The following is a 15,447-nucleotide window of genomic DNA, read 5'->3' as shown; positions in this document are numbered from 1 at the left end:
TATATATATATATATAGCTGATTCACTTTGCTGTACAGTAGAAAGTAACACACCACACTGTAAAGCAACTATACTCCAATAAAAATTAATTAAAAAAAAAAAAAAAAGGGAGGGGTTGGGCCTAGAGGGCAGACGTGACCCCTAAGAGGCGGACTCATTAACTTTCCCAAGAAAGGGCTCTGTAGGGAGACTAGTAGTAGATGCTCCAGTGGGAACAGATACAATTTCAAACACAGCGCCATGTTAAAAATACTAATAATGATGATGTCTAACATTTTGGAACAATGTCATCATTTTGCTAAGTTCTTGTGTTTTTACAATCTCCTGAGAAATTTTAGTGGAATAAGTTAAGCCTGTCAGACTAGGAGACCTGGATAGGAGTAGCTTATGCTGTTACTGAAAACTTTATGGGAATATTTACCTGAAGAAGGGAAAGGAGAACCCCAGCCGAGGATGTTCAGAGTGTCTAACAGGAGGGATTCTGAGGAAAAGTAAGGATTTGGATTTCTTCCAAAGAAAGTCAAGGGACCACAGAGAGCTAGGCCTGCTCTATAGAAATGGCGGCTGCGGTGACAGGTGGATCTTTCATGAAGCAGGTCTTTTCATAAAGGAAAAACCTGGGGTGAGTGGTCAGGCTAAAGAATGTGGGTCTATGGGGCAGGGAGGGTTATTTGGGCCTGACACATTGGGAGGCCTTGGTGGGAGCACCTGGGCCTCTGGCACTAGAGACAACCTAGTTGGGAGGTTGGGGTCATCATACACGAGAAGGCTTAATGGAAGCTGAGGTCAGGTCTGAGGGGGGCAGCTGCCCTGACACCAAGAGTGGCTCTGCAGGGGCCGTCAGGACTGGGGCAGTGGGCAGGTGCTGAGGAAAGAGCTGGACCTGTGACCCAAGGGAAGCCTCAAGGGGAACTGCCAGGCAAGTGCTGGGGTACAATGTGAGTGAGGGGAGCTGGGCTACCACAGAGTGGAAACCCCAGTGGACGTCGCTGGGCCTCTCACACAGTTGGGCCAACTCAGGTGAAGGCGTTGGTCCTCTGAAGGCAAACTTACCACCCCTCCCCCCTGCTTCCACCCCTGCCCCCCGCCACACACACAGCGAGCATCCTCAAGAAACCGGCTTCCTCTCAACATGTGGAGCCTCGGTGTGTGTGGCGCTAACCCAGAGTGCCGGCCTGTGTCTGGAAGCCTTAGTGCAGGGCCCGTGTGCAGAGGAGCCTCAGGTGAAGCTCCTCAGAGGTGAGGGCTTGGTGAGCATGGGAGGGGCTGAGACCAGGGCTCTGTGGGGGTAGTTAGGTCTCTTCTACAGGGAGGGAGTCTGCAGGACTCAGAGGGCAGCTTTGACAAGGACTAAGTGGACTTAACACGTGGGGAATGCAGCGAGAGTGTCTAGTCTCACCACGCAAGCTTGGCGGGCAGGGCTGTGCCCGTCACAGGGGTGAAGGCACAGGGCACGGGTGGGCCCCAGAGCGGCTGTCCCTGTCATGATGGTGGCGTAATCAGACCTTGCATGTATCCAAGAGGAGGAGCCTCAGGGAGAGCCCTTGGGCCTGAAAGAGGATGTTACAAGTTGAATTGTGTCCTCCGTAAATTCACATGTTGAAGTCCTAACCCACCCCTGTGTCTCAGAACGTGACCTTATTTGGAAACAGCGTCTTCGCCTGCCTTTACCTAAATTAAAATGAGCCCGTTAGGGTGGGCTCTATTCCAATATGACTGGTGTCCTTATAAAAAGGGGAAATTTGGAGGCAGACAGACAGGGAAAACAACATGTGAAGATGAAGCCAGAGATGGGGGTGATGCTTCCACAAGCCAAGGAATGCCAGATGGCCAGCAACCCACTAGAAGCCAGGAGAGAGGCATGGAGTATATTCCTCCTCACAGCTCTCAGAAGGAACCAGCCCTGTCCACACCTTGATCTTGGGACTTCCAGGCTCCAAGACTGTGAGAGATTAACTCTGTTGTTTAAGCCACCCAGTCTGTGGTACTTTGATAGAGCAGCCCTAGGAGACTAATAACTAGGAAGCCTGAGAGAGGCATGCGTCTGTCCCAGAGAGGCACCCTGACCTTGTATTTGGGCCTGAGTCTCTCCTGGGACAGCCTGTGGCCGCGGGACGCATCATGACCCATTGGGCAGGCCTCACTGCCCGCCGAGGCTGTGCACACTTCACAGGCACAGGCTCCTTTAGTTAGGGTTAGCCTCTGCGATGCGCCCACATACAGCCCCTCTGGGTGGGCAGCTGCGTTACCACCAACGAAGTGGCACTTTCTGGGAAAGAGGCTTGGCTTCTCGCTGCTGCTGCCTTGGTGTGAGGGTCCCAGCCCCTCCTCCTGAGGCTTCCCAGGTGGTAACAACCCTGACCATACTCAGGGATGGTCCCCAGAGGGGGCAGTGCCCGTATAACTGGCCCAATGGTGGGGTACCCTTTAAGGCTTTCCCTCAGTGACAAGCCCAAATCCTTGGTCAGTATTCATCTCTGACAAGGGATAAAAAAGCCGAATGTCAGAATGGTACGTATATAGAAATTCTATATTACCATAGAAAACACAACCAAAAAAATCATGACATATTACATATTCTTCACAAGAAACACGTAACTAGGTGTGGGAAAAGATCTGGAAAGATCACACCAAAACAATAGTGGTTATTTCTGGGGAATAATTCTGGGTTTGGAGGCTGTAGACAAAGAAAGCTTGGCCTTACCTGTAATGTTTTAATTTCTTAATTCCTCCCTCCCCTCCCTTCCCTCCTTCCCTCCCTCCTTCTTTCCTTTCCTCTTTCTCCCTCCCCCTTTCTTTTTTAACACAGGTGTGTTTGTAGACTGTGTAATTAAAAATTAACTTAAAAAAAGCAGATTGCAAAACAGTATCTACAGTGATCCAATTTTGGTTAAAAATATAGTTATGTCAGTATACGTACAGAAAAAATGGGAAAAGCAAACTGTTACAAGTTGATATCTCTGCATAAGGCAGGGTTATGGGAGAATTTTGACTTTCTGTGATGCACTCACAAAAACTTCTGTGATGTTTTAATTTTTTGACAAGCATGTACTAGCCTTGGAAAAAAGTCTAAACACATGAAAAAAAATTCAGTGGAAGAATATGGGCAAAGAGGTTAGAACAAATGGTTCAGTCAGTCACACTTGGAAAGCCCCCGAGGGATACGTCGGGTCCAATCAGGGCCTGTATACAGGTGGGCACAGCTGCACGGGCACAGGTAACAGCCCCTCCACAGGGGAAGCCTGAGCTGGAGTAGTGGATGGAGCTTTTCCAGGAGGAGAGGGCCGGTCACAGGACTCCAGCTCAGGATGGGGGAGCTGCGGTGAGCGTGGTCCAGCCTCACACAGGGAAACCCTCAGCGGGAGTAAACACACCTGTCTCATCGTTAAGGCTCAGTGGGCCCTTCTGGGCTTGTTACAAGAATTGTTACTGGAATCCTCCATCATGTTAGAGGAGGAGCTTTGCTGAGCATAACGGACACACAGGGGAGGACCCAGAGGAGGAAGCGAGCCTCTCAAGGCCAAGGGGCAGTGGCTGGTTGGACACTCGGGGATGCCTGAGCGGGACTGATGGGTCACTTGCTCAGGGGAAGCTGCTGGCTGTTGGGTGGGGCTGCGGATGGAGCCTGAGAAGGCGCTTTGGGGCTGCAGCCCTGGGAAGGGCTTGTCGAAGGGGTTCAACAGCCTCTGTGGGCCAGAGAGACATGTCACGGTGGTTGGGCCTGCCCCCCACCTCCCTGCCCTTCCTGGGTTCCCTCCTCGGATATGCAGAAGGCTGGGAAGACGGGTGGTTGTAAGAGGTGGGGATGGACGGGCCTTCCCTCTCCTCACCCTGATACTCCAGCTTGAATCCCGGCCGGTTCTGTGAGTGGTCGCTGTGGAAATACACGGTGGTCTCATGGGATGTGGAGAGCAGGGCGCCGGGAAGCTCACTTCCACTGAATCTGCCCATCATGCGGCTGGTCTCATAGGGGCCATTCCGGATTTCTATGAAGTCATGGTTGGGCTCGGTGGAGAAGTTCAGGAACTGGATGTGAGCTCCTGGGAGCAAGACAGAGGCAGACAGTGCCCAAAGCAATACAGTCCCGCATCCCATATGCCGCCTCATGAAAGCATCACCAGCCAGAGACCACGGGTCCCCTCTACGGACTGCCCACCCAGTTAGGGTTCCCAGACCACATGTGGGGAGTCACCAGTCCAGCCCAGTCTCTCGTCTTCAGGCAGGACTGAACTTAAAAGTATTTCTATTATTCATTCGAAATGAAAGGCATCAGTCATTTCAGAGAGCCGTCTTGGGTCTGTTTTATTTTATGGAAAACGACGTTCAGGGTTAACACCTGATAAGATTTAGGATTTGTATGTGTAGTATCAGTATAAAGATAGCTTCGTTAAACTTTTAACTTAAAAATACCACCACTTAAACATAACTACACCCAATCAAAAGACATGAACTTCAATACTGGTATTTTCCAGAGCACTTATGATGATTCAGAAATTAGAAGAATACATCGTCCTATTGGTTCTATTAAGATGCCAAGTGAAGTTTATACTTCGGGGTCTTATTGGATTAATCAAGATCTCCTAGCAACCCAACAGGTTAAATGGATCTCATTAACATCTTAACTTACATATTAATATATTCTTTGAAGAATAAAGGTGGGACTACTGATATTTATTTATTGATAAGATCTCTCAAAATTAGATTACTATTATTGAAGAAATGTATTTCTAAGCATACAAAGAAGTCTGCAATGTTAATTATGAAAATCTGACTACAAAGCAGTATGTAGCATACAGTTCTAATTTTTGTATTAAAAAACTGGAGGACTATTCATTGATTCACTAACAACATTTATTGAGCTCTTGCCATGCATCAGGGCTGTGCTAGGTGGGCACTGCACGGGGAGGAGTGAGATCTACAAGGCCCTTGTCTTCATGAAGGTCACATTTTGATGGTGAGGACTAAGCTGTGAGTGATTATTTCTGCATGGTGGGATTACAGATAAATTGGAATGTTTATAATTTGCTTAGAATGAGCACACAGGTGTGAATTTTTTTTTTTTTTCGGTACGCGGGCCTCTCACTGTTGTGGCCTCTCCCGTTGCAGAGCACAGGCTCCGGATGCGCAGGCTCAGCGGCCATGGCTCACGGGCCCAGCTGCTCCGCAGCATGTGGGATCTTCCCCGACCGGGGCACGAACCCGCGTCCCCTGCATCAGCAGGCGGACTCCCAACCACTGCACCACCAGGGAAGCCCAGGCGTGAATTTTTTGCATCTGACTATTTAAATAAAATAAAGACTTGGCGTATACTGTTGAAGACCCTTCATGTCTCCTGCCCTCTCCCACTGTCCTCTCCACAGAGGCAGTCACTCCCATGAATTTGGAAGATAGCCGTCCAGTTCATGGTTTTAGATTCTTAAATACATATCTGGTTTGTTTTAAACATTTGCATGAATCTTATTATACTGTACATAGAGTTTTGTAAACTTTTAAATTTAGCATGTGTTTTTCAAGGTCTGTCCTTGTTGATATGTAAAGATACAGTTCATTGATTTTAACTACATATTAATTAATTCCATTTAATGAATTATCCAGCCACATTATTCACTCTCCTATTATTTAACATGTATATTGTCTCCAAATTACCGATAATTTTACATTGAGCACCTTTGTACTTATCTGCAGAACCTATGCTTTCCAGCCCAACGCCCATGCGTCATCCCAACACCGGGGCTGCACGTCCATGAAAGGGGCTCAAGGATTGCAGAATTTCTGAACTAATCTGCCTGACTGCCGCCATCTAGTGGCAGACGTTTGTAAATGCAGCGGCTTTTAAACACAAAGCAGGTGCCATTAGGGCCTGTTTGGAGTCCAACACTAACTTGAAAGCAAGGGATCTGGTCTTCTGTGACTGGTCCCTGCAAGAGGATGACTTCCTGGAGGACTTAAAGATAGAGGTCTCTGGTGGCTGAACATGAAGACATACAAAGTGATGCACCTCCCACTTAAACTTCTGTTTTCCTCTGGATGTAGCCCTCCCTCCAGCCCTTTATCATCTGAGCTTCTTCTGACTCATGCCTGAATGCAGGGCTATAGGGTCTCCCAGCTCCTCTTTCCTCAGTGTCTCAAAATATGGAGTTTCCCAAGGCTGCCAAAGTCATCATCATTTTGTACCCTGATCGTCCATCCCCAGTTTCCTTCAGGAGATGGTACTTAATATGACTCCATTTTCTGAGGGTCACAACCTCTCTCCTCCCCTCAGGTAAGATTTAGATCTTTAGTTAGATCACTTTCTCTTAAAACCCTCTTCTCCATCAGAAGACCCACTCTAGGATGAAAAATAAAGAACAAAAGAGGTGGTCTTCACTCCTGAGGTCACAGACTGGGGGTTCACAGGCCTGCTCAGCAGTGATCTCCTCGGGACATTTCATTTGTAGGAGCAGAGAAATGACTTGGGCAAGATGACCTATGTGTACAGCCTATAAATTCCATTCAACATAAATCCTTTATCTCTTCAACAGAAATACTGGGGGTTAGATTACATTCCCAGTGCACAACACATGAATCTCTACTAATTTAATTTTGTACCCAGATTAGTGTCCTCTAACACCACGCCAACCCCTGTGTCTACACACACACACACACACACACACACACACACACACACACACACAAAGACACTTCCCAACCTCTAAGGCCAGCTAGAAGGTGAGTATAAAGAATGCAAACTCAATTTCATGTTGCCCTTGGCTCAGTTTAATTAGGATGAGAAATTAGATACTAGAATTAAAAGAACAGGCTGAAGTCCAGTCTCAGTAAAATAGATTTGTTTTTTTTCTTTTTTAACCAGCCCTGAGTAATTTCTCATTCCACCTTTTAGCCCACTGCTCAAATGATAAAAATAATAACGGCAATCCCTGAAGATTTCTCCCTATTTTATGTCCCCAAAGCCCGTTCATCTCTACCATTCCTAATTGATCCTCACGCTTGCACGAGAGGTCGACAGCTGAGGAAGCAGAGAGGCACAGAGCTAAATGGACTCAGCCGAGGTTAGTGACAGCCGCAGACAGCCGCTTTAAGCCAGAGGCCTGGGCGTGAAGACTTACCAAAGCCCACGGGCAGTGCTATTTGCCAGGAGCAGTCCGTGTTGCTGGGGTAGCTGCCCGGGAAGCCGGGGCTCAAGATCACTCCGTCCATGTCTTCCACTGCTCCTCCACACTGCGCTGTGACCGTGAGAGCAGACAGAGCGTTAGGACTGCAGTGAGGTGAGTATGGGGCCATACAGCATTTGGACTTCCCCAAGTCAATTTCCCTTTGAGAACCCAAAGGAACCTATAATTCATCTCCCTAAAAAACTGCAGACAAGGGCCAAACTGAGCATGTAAATCCAGGAAGGGAAGCATCTCCTAGGTCTGCCCAGCCATCCACAAACCCAAGTTATGGATGCTTGACCTTAAGCATGCCCTTCAAAGTCAGTGTCCTTAGCAAGGTCATGCAGCACAAGTGGTCTGCCCCAGGAGATGTGTGACCATCTCCTACACTATCCCCCAAATCTCCCTCTCCTCGCTGTCCAGTCAACTCTTCCAGGACTGAAAAATAGGAAAGAAGGGGACGGGGATGCGTTGGCACACGGCCAGGCTCTTTACAAATACATATTCCATGGGACTGGGGGGTCAACAGAAGAGCCCCACCACGAGTCCACTCTCAGAGCATTGACACATGCCCTGAGCCAAAGTGACTGTGATTATTTCAGCCCGGAGGGGTTGGGGCATCTGAATCTCCAATCGAGGTGACTTCAGTCACAGTCACCTGAAGATGCAGGGCTGGGGCACGACTGCAGCCTGGTCAGTTGACGTCGATTCTTTCCTTTTACATCTTATTAGGAAAAGGCTGTGTGAGCAGAAAGGGGTTAGCTTGTCATGGGAGGCCACAGAAAGGAGCGGAGGGGAGGCCATATGCAGTGTGTACGCAAACGCCTTCTGGGGAGAGGACTACTCGACCACACAGACCCGAAGGGATCAGTGCCCAGGTGCAAAGCGGGGACTTGGGCGTTGACCCCTGGGGTCACAATCCCAATGCTCCCACTTCCTGAGTGACTTTGGGCCAGCTCTAACTCCCTCCACCCCAAACCCCCAAACCTCAGTTTCCCCCACCCAGCACTTGTGTCACAGGGTGGTTATGAGGTTACAACAGAAAGGACTTCGCCTGACTTGGAACAGCGGCCGGCACACACAGTACACCCTCAGCCACGGCAGCTGCTGCTCTATGAGCAGTTCCCCGGGCAAGACCTTTGTGATACAGGATGGGGAAAGGGCCCTGGGCTGACCAGTCCCATTTCTGACTGCTCTGCAGACGACCAGGTCTGTATCCTGGTGAGATCACTGAAGGGAAATCTCATATGCTCCGGTGCCACGCCCTTTGCTCACCGTGCCTCCTACCCGAAGGTTAGCCTAGATTTGCACTTGACAGTTGGTGGGGCATCAGGGAAACCTAGGTTTCCATTCCCAACTTTGCCACTTTCTTCTGAATCCTAAAAGCCTTAGTTTTCCTATTGGCAAAAATGAGGGTGATGACAGCTGCCCTGAAGAGCTGTGGTGAGGAGACATGTAGCTCCGTGCTCGGCATGTGGCAGACCTTCAATAAAGGGATGTTCCCCCTGCCCCAAGCTGACTAGAAGCTTCTGAGGGTGGAGATCCTATCTTTTCTTGTATCCAATGATCTCTTCGTCACTACTCGGCACAGAACCAAACCAAGTCCTCGTTTCACAGGGAACCCTCAGCCTTCCTCTATCAGTGGATTCCATCTGTCTGTCCCACGAGAAGTCACAGGAGAAAGCCCAAAGTGCCCAGAGGTCCCATTTGGGGTTTGGTTGATTATCTGGAATCAGAATGGTCATCATCAGGTTTTCGAATGGGCAAGCCTCCTGTCATGTCTCATTTGGTGGGTGAGGTATCCAAAACTCAGGAAAATCTTGAGAGTTAAAGCTTACAAAAATCTCAGTCTAAAGTACTGCCTGTGAGCAGACCCGGAACACCAAACTTCCTTTGGAGTCGAACTTGATCCCAGCGATATGTCACTGAACTCAAAGCCCTGGTAGAGATGGATTTGAATGACCTGGAAAAGTGGGGACTCTCTTACCAATACAGAGCGGAGGAGGGTAGTTCCAGCGCCGCACGGTCCCGGGCATGCAGGAGATGTGGGCGTGGCCCTGGAGGAATCAAGAACAGGGTGGGCTAGCTGCCCCCACGGGCACAATTGCGTGTACAACCTGGAGCAGGGGGCTTGTTCTGGGGCCTTGGGTCAAGGAACAAGACACATGGATCCACTGTGGAATGGGGAGTGAGGCAGAGGGAGAGAGATCTGGGGAAGGATGCTTATTAGCGGCTATTGCTAAAGAATTCTCATTACTAAAGGTTCCTTGTGAGACTCCTTTAATTACTAGAGTCCCTCACTGCCTTCAAAGGAAAATTAAATTTTCCTAAAGTCTAATTAAACCGAAACTTTGCAGGAACACATTCAAGGCTGGCTTGTGCCAAATGGCTAAAGTCAGCACTTTGCCTTTTTCATGAACAGCTCCAGGAGGGGATAACAGTGCCTGGGGGATCCGGGGGGCTTCTCTCTGTTCTTTGGTGACTGCAGGTCTGCTGCGGGAAGGCCGGCTGACCCCAGCTCAGGGGACACCTTTCCGGCCCTGGGGGTCAATGGGAGGTACCTGGAGGGCATATCCCGGTTCACACTGGAAAGAGACCACATCGTTCACGAAGTAGCGCTCGCCAATCTTCACCCCGTTACTGGGCACAGCAGGCTCTGGACAACTGCTCAGGCCCACCGCTAGACCAGACAGAGACAGACAACAGGAGAATGGACAAGCCCATCAGGTGGATGTAAGAGCAGGCCGAGGGCATGGCTGGCAGCAGGGAGGAGCAGCTGCCTCCAAGATGTGTCTTCTCTGCTTTCTCTCCTCCCAACCTCTAGGCCAGGGTTTCCTAAGCCTTTCACCTCCCAGCACATGAGAAAATCAGAATGTTCATATGGCACCGAGGCTCAACAGACCAAAGCCTCCTGGGGCAGGCAGGTATCATCTGGGGACTCTGGCTGTCCAGAGGCCCTTGGGCTCAAAACTACACAACATTGCTATCACCCCAAGAAGTTCCATCGTGCTCTTCCCAAGCAACTTTTGTCCTACATGTGCTTTTAAGAAGTGAATGTGGTGCTTGGAAATGGAAGCTGTTTGGGCCTAAATCTACAAATCCCAGCATCTGGGCCAAAGGACTCCAAGGACAATATTCAAACAATCATCAAACTGAATTGAAAGTACTCCATCTCAACTGTCATCGTGTCTCTTTTTGCCCCACTCTTCCCTGCAGTCCAAGTAGAAGGCAGCTCAGTATTTAGTGGGGTGGTGGCAACTTAGTAATCTGACACCTGCTTACTGGAATGGCAGTGGTAGACAGAAGGAGGAGGAGGGGCAGAGGGAAAGAGAAAGCAAGAGCAAAAGCCTGTGGTGGGAGAAGAACGCAATGGGGAGAGAGGTGAGGACAGAGAGAGGAAGACAGAAGGACACAGAGAAAAGTCCATTCTGATTTCTTTACCTTGCATAGCTTGGTTTGTTTAAGCCGTGCTTACAGCAAAGGAAGACTTAAAAAAAGTCCTATGCAATTTCTTACTTCTGGAAGCACACTGTTTCATCTCCATTTCAATTAAATAAATATGAAGTACACAGCAGCAGACAAGACTTTCCAGTACCCTTCAAAACCATTTGCCTCTACAATAGCAGTTAATCCTCCCCTCCTGTACCCTTTGTAGATTATCTACAAAACAAACACAACTACAGGGTACTGGCTCCTAGGAATTTCAGTCTCCAAATACTAATGGAGACCTCTGTTTTCCCCTCGTTCTTTCCACTGTGAGAGGACAGTGCATGATAAACACCAGCTACTGAGAAAACTACCCATTCCTCTGAACAAAAGCAACAGCAAAAAAAAAAACTCAGAAAGGTGAATTTTTCCTGGGAATGAGGCAGTAGAATGGCAAAGAGATTTAGGAAAGTTCTATCTTTGGAACATGTAAGAAAAGAGAAGATTCTAGGGAACATTTAAGAACTCAAATTTAAATATTGGATAAGGAAACAAAACTGGAGAGAACAGAGAGGGTGAAAGGAAAAGTACGAATTATTCAAGAGCCCAGGATACTTCACCCTGCTGGGTGAGTGAGGCCTGAGAGGTCTGTGGGAGGAAGGTCTTGGGGGTCTCTGTCCTATCCTCCACCCTGCAGGGTCTTGGCCTCCAGCTGCCCCAGGGCTTTCTGACCAGCTGCCCATTTCAGTTCTTCCAGGCGATGAACATCCTGGGATCCAGCTAATCCTCTCCCAACTACCTGGACAAAGCTCATTCATTTTGAGACCAGCTGGGCAATGCTGACCCTATCTGGCCTCTAGCAGCAATTGGGGCTTCCACCTCCCGTCCTGTCCAAGATGGTCCAGCCAACCACACCTTACCCCATTTCTTACTTCTCATTCCAAATCTAACTCAGGTACCCCTTCTGTAAAGTCTCACATGACCAGGGTTAGCTCCCCTCTTCTGTACACCCTTAGCATATCAGGTTGAACTACAATTACTGTTTCCATGTCCATCTCTTCCCCTAGACTTTGTGCTTTGTGCCTTATTCATCTTTGTTCCATGGGCACTTAGCACAGGGCGTGCCACATTGCAGGTGTCCAGTGTTTCTTCATGACATTCACTTCTCCACCAGCCTCTGGGAGAAGTGACTGTTCTATCCTTTGAACCACCGCTGTACCTCCTGGCGACACCCCTGTGAGCACCTGGAATGCTGTCATGTCCTGCTCTGTCCACGTGTCTGCCTCTCTCCCATGGACTCAGAGGGGACTCACCCATCTTGACCTTACCCAACCCCAGCATCGCACCTGGCACATTGTAAATACCTTATAAGTAATTGCTGAATGAATGTGTGGCAAACACTGCTGCCAACATATTTTTTCCTGTACGCAGTGGGGATGGGGATGGGCAGGCCATCTTAGGATGAAAGCAGCTACCCCAGCAAACTCTGTCTTTGTCGCCCCACAAGGCACATCTGCAGCCCTTTTCCTTTTCTTTTTTTAAAATTATAATTAATACAATTTTTTTTGTGTGTGTGGTACGCGGGCCTCTCACTGTTGTGGCCTCTCCTGTTGCAGAGCACAGGCTCCGGACGCACAGGTTCAGTGGCCATGGCTCACGGGCCCAGCCGCTCTGCAGCATGTGGGATCTTCCCGGACCGGGGCACGAACCCGCGTCCCCTGCATCGGCAGGCGGACTCTCAACCACTGTGCCACCAGGGAAGCCCTAATACAATTTTTAAAGGTTACTTTCCACTTACAGTTATTATAAAATATTGGCTATATTCCCCGTGTTGTACAATACATCCTTGAGCCTATCTTATGCCCAGGAGTTTGTACCTCTCCCTCCCCCTGCAACGGTTTTTCTTTAAGAGTTTTTAGTTGTGACCACTCAGGGATGCTGGAAGCCAAGATGTAAGGTTTTGAGAGTGGGAGAGGAGTGAAGTTTGCAATGAGGAGAAGAACTTCAAGGACAGTTGCATCATTGACCAGGGGTTGGAGAAGTCAGTTTTTTAGGACTGGAGGAGGAGAGAACCTCCATTGTCTCACAACCCGAATAATTTACTGGGCCCAAGCCGGTGACCCGGCCCCCCTCCCACTCCTGTGTGGACACAGAGGAAGCACACAGGTTTTTGAGGAACGGACCCTTGGGTGAGAACCCTGGCTCCACCACTTCCTGGCTGTGTGTCTTGAGGAGGTTTCAGACCTTCTCTGAGCTTACGCATCCTCATCTAGCTTGGCGTAAGGCTTCAGTGGGGTGGAGAATATATAGCCCCAGGATAACCCCTGCTCCTTGTGGGAACTTGGGCCCTGTCAGTTCCCACCCTGACCCCTGCAAGCCGCTGACACTCTGGATTCTCACTTTTGTACTCCAAGTGGAAGCCGGCTGCAGACACGCTGATGTCTGAGTAGAAATGCAGGTAGAGCTGGTTGGAGGTGCTGTTCAGCAGGGCAGGCACGGTCGTACCTGGTGAGGAAACGGGGACCAATCAGACTTAGCCTCTCCTCACCCCTGGGCGCCTCCCCATTTCGCCGGCTGTTGCTACCTGCTGACGTTCTGCTCCCAAGGCCCCCAGATGTCCCCAGTTACCAAACTCACTGAATGACAAATTAGCTCTCCTTAGTGTGCTGGGTCTCCAATGGCTGAGGGAGGAGAGACTCCAAACAACTTCCTGCAAAAAAGCAGTGGCAGAGCCACGTGCCAGCAGCAGGGTGACTTCCCTCAGGTGGCCTGTGAGTTTGGTCCCCTTCCAGGTGTCTTCAGAGTGACTCTGACGTGGATAATTCTCTAGGCCATTCAGGCAGTGTAGACAGCTTATCTGGGGCACATGACGCCTCTTAGGTCTTGGCAGCATGAAGTTCTGGGGTCTACAAGACCCAGATAATTGCCCTGACCTTTGGGCAAAATCATACATCACACTTAGACGTCCACTGCTGGAATGGAAAGTGGTGTGGCCACGCTGCTGACAGTCCCTCAAAAGAGTTACATATAGAACCACATATGACCCAGGAATTCCACTCCTAGGTGTATACCCAAGAGACCTGAAAACATGTTCCCATGGAAACTTGTACGTGAATGCCCACAGCAACATTATTCAAAATTAGCCAACAAGTTGGAAACAACCAAATGTCCATCAACTGAGGAACGGATGAATGAAATGTGGTCTGTCCACACGGTGAAGTGCTGATGTGTGCTGTACATGGTGACCCTTGAAAACGTTACACTGAGTGAAAGAAGCCAGACCCAGAAGGCCATATATTGTAGGACTCCATTTATACGAAATGTCTGGAATGAGCAAATCCACAGAGATGGAAAGTAGCTTAGTGATTGCCAGGGGGTGCGGGGGTGCGGGACAATGGGGAGTGTGTACAGATGGGTACCTGGTTTCTTTTTGGGGTGATGAAAATGATCTGGGATTGGATAGCGGTGATGGTTGTAGAAGCTTGTGAATATACTAAAACCTGCTAAATTGTACGCTTTAAAATGGCAAATTTTATGGCATGTGAATTACATTTCAATAATTATAATAAAAGTCCACTACTGCCCTCAGAGTCCAGGTCCCTAGAAGCCCCACCTCACCTGAGAAACTCCCCAGCATGGTTACAGTGTTGTCTGCGCCATCAAACACTTCCAGGGAGTCCCAGTTCTGCTCTGTGACAAAACTGACAACTTGAATCTGGAAAGGCAGGGGGATTGGATGGGTTAGGCAGCCCTCCTTCTTCTCCTCCCTTCCCATCTACGTGAAGGGAGGAGCACCTAGTCTGGACTCGACACCGTGCTAGGAACTCTGATAAAAATAAGATGCAGTCCCTGTCCCCCAGCAGTTCATCGTCCAGTGGCGGAGAGAGGTATGCGATGTTTGCACGGCAGTGGGGTACTCTGTCAGGTAGAGAACGGGGAAAGGAAAGTCCAGGCTACTTCGGTCCAGCTGGCCTCCCCCTCACTTCTCCAACACTCCTTGGGCTTCCTCACTTTCCTGTCTCGACTGCACCAGACAGGATGTCTGCTGTGAGCCAGTAACCCGTGCCTGGTTGGACCTGTCCACCGTGAGTCCCTGCGGCTCCCCTCTGTTGGCCTTGCCCGCCCCGGGCCCTCCTCCCAGCCGCTGCAGCTGTCCTGGGCCTCCTCCAACTGGCTGTCACCCCCGGGCACCAGTACGGTCCCGATTCCACTGCAGCCTCAGGCTGCAGGTGCGACCCCCCAGGTGTGCGCCGGGTGCTGTCCCTGCTTCATCTGTGCTTGCCGGCTTGCCCCCTTCCCCTCACCTGCAATGCCTCCTCTTCCATCCCCCCACACTCTGAAGAACAGAACCTTCAAGCCCTTTGAGAAACATCTACGATTCCTCCCCAGCCTTCACACTCCAGCTCCGGGCCCATCTCCTTCTTCTGGCTTCCCTGATGGCCGAGCCAGCACCCACCCCTTGTCCTTCCTGAGCCGGGACCTGTTGTGTTTTTCTGTTTGTGGGCCTCCCCCGCACACCTGGCCTGAGGGGCAGGGACAGGCTGCTGTGTCTGCCCCCGGCACCCCCTTGGCCCTCACCTGGATGCCAGCGCCTTCGGGGACCATGATCTTCCACACGCAGTTGAGGCTGTTGAGGTACGGCTCGGGGAAGCCGGGGGACAGGATGGTGCCCCTGCGTTCCGTGAGGTTGCCGCCACAGGGCACTGGGAAGGAGGCCGCTCTGGTCTCTGTGGGTCCCCAGGGGAGCCTCCCCGGCAGACCCCTCCCAGGGCCCCCGGCCTCGCTGTGACTCCACCCCTGGCTGGCTTCCCCATGCTGGGCCCCAGCCCCGCCCCCTCCCATGGCTCCTCCCCATACGACCCTCCTGAGG

General features: G+C 50.2%; 1 protein-coding gene across 1 annotated transcript in view; it reads right to left on the bottom strand.

The window, feature by feature from the left end:
* Positions 1 to 15,447, bottom strand: part of CSMD2 (CUB and Sushi multiple domains 2) — a 641,557-nt gene that overhangs the window by 105,175 nt on the left and 520,935 nt on the right. The window contains exons 37-43 of the mRNA XM_024765304.1: positions 15,156 to 15,280; positions 14,196 to 14,292; positions 12,978 to 13,082; positions 9,713 to 9,831; positions 9,139 to 9,208; positions 7,107 to 7,223; positions 3,831 to 4,040 (exon numbers count right to left, since the gene is read on the bottom strand). Coding sequence (XP_024621072.1) covers positions 3,831 to 4,040; positions 7,107 to 7,223; positions 9,139 to 9,208; positions 9,713 to 9,831; positions 12,978 to 13,082; positions 14,196 to 14,292; positions 15,156 to 15,280 — 843 coding nt within the window. The remainder of the gene's footprint in view (positions 1 to 3,830; positions 4,041 to 7,106; positions 7,224 to 9,138; positions 9,209 to 9,712; positions 9,832 to 12,977; positions 13,083 to 14,195; positions 14,293 to 15,155; positions 15,281 to 15,447) is intronic.

This window comes from Neophocaena asiaeorientalis, unplaced genomic scaffold (genome assembly GCF_003031525.2).
Source record: "Neophocaena asiaeorientalis asiaeorientalis breed wild unplaced genomic scaffold, Neophocaena_asiaeorientalis_V1.1 scaffold409, whole genome shotgun sequence".
In the NCBI taxonomy this organism is placed as follows: Eukaryota; Metazoa; Chordata; class Mammalia; order Artiodactyla; family Phocoenidae; genus Neophocaena; species Neophocaena asiaeorientalis.
The sequence above is the reverse complement of the archived record's forward strand: the minus strand, read 5'-3'. Positions and strand labels throughout refer to the sequence as shown.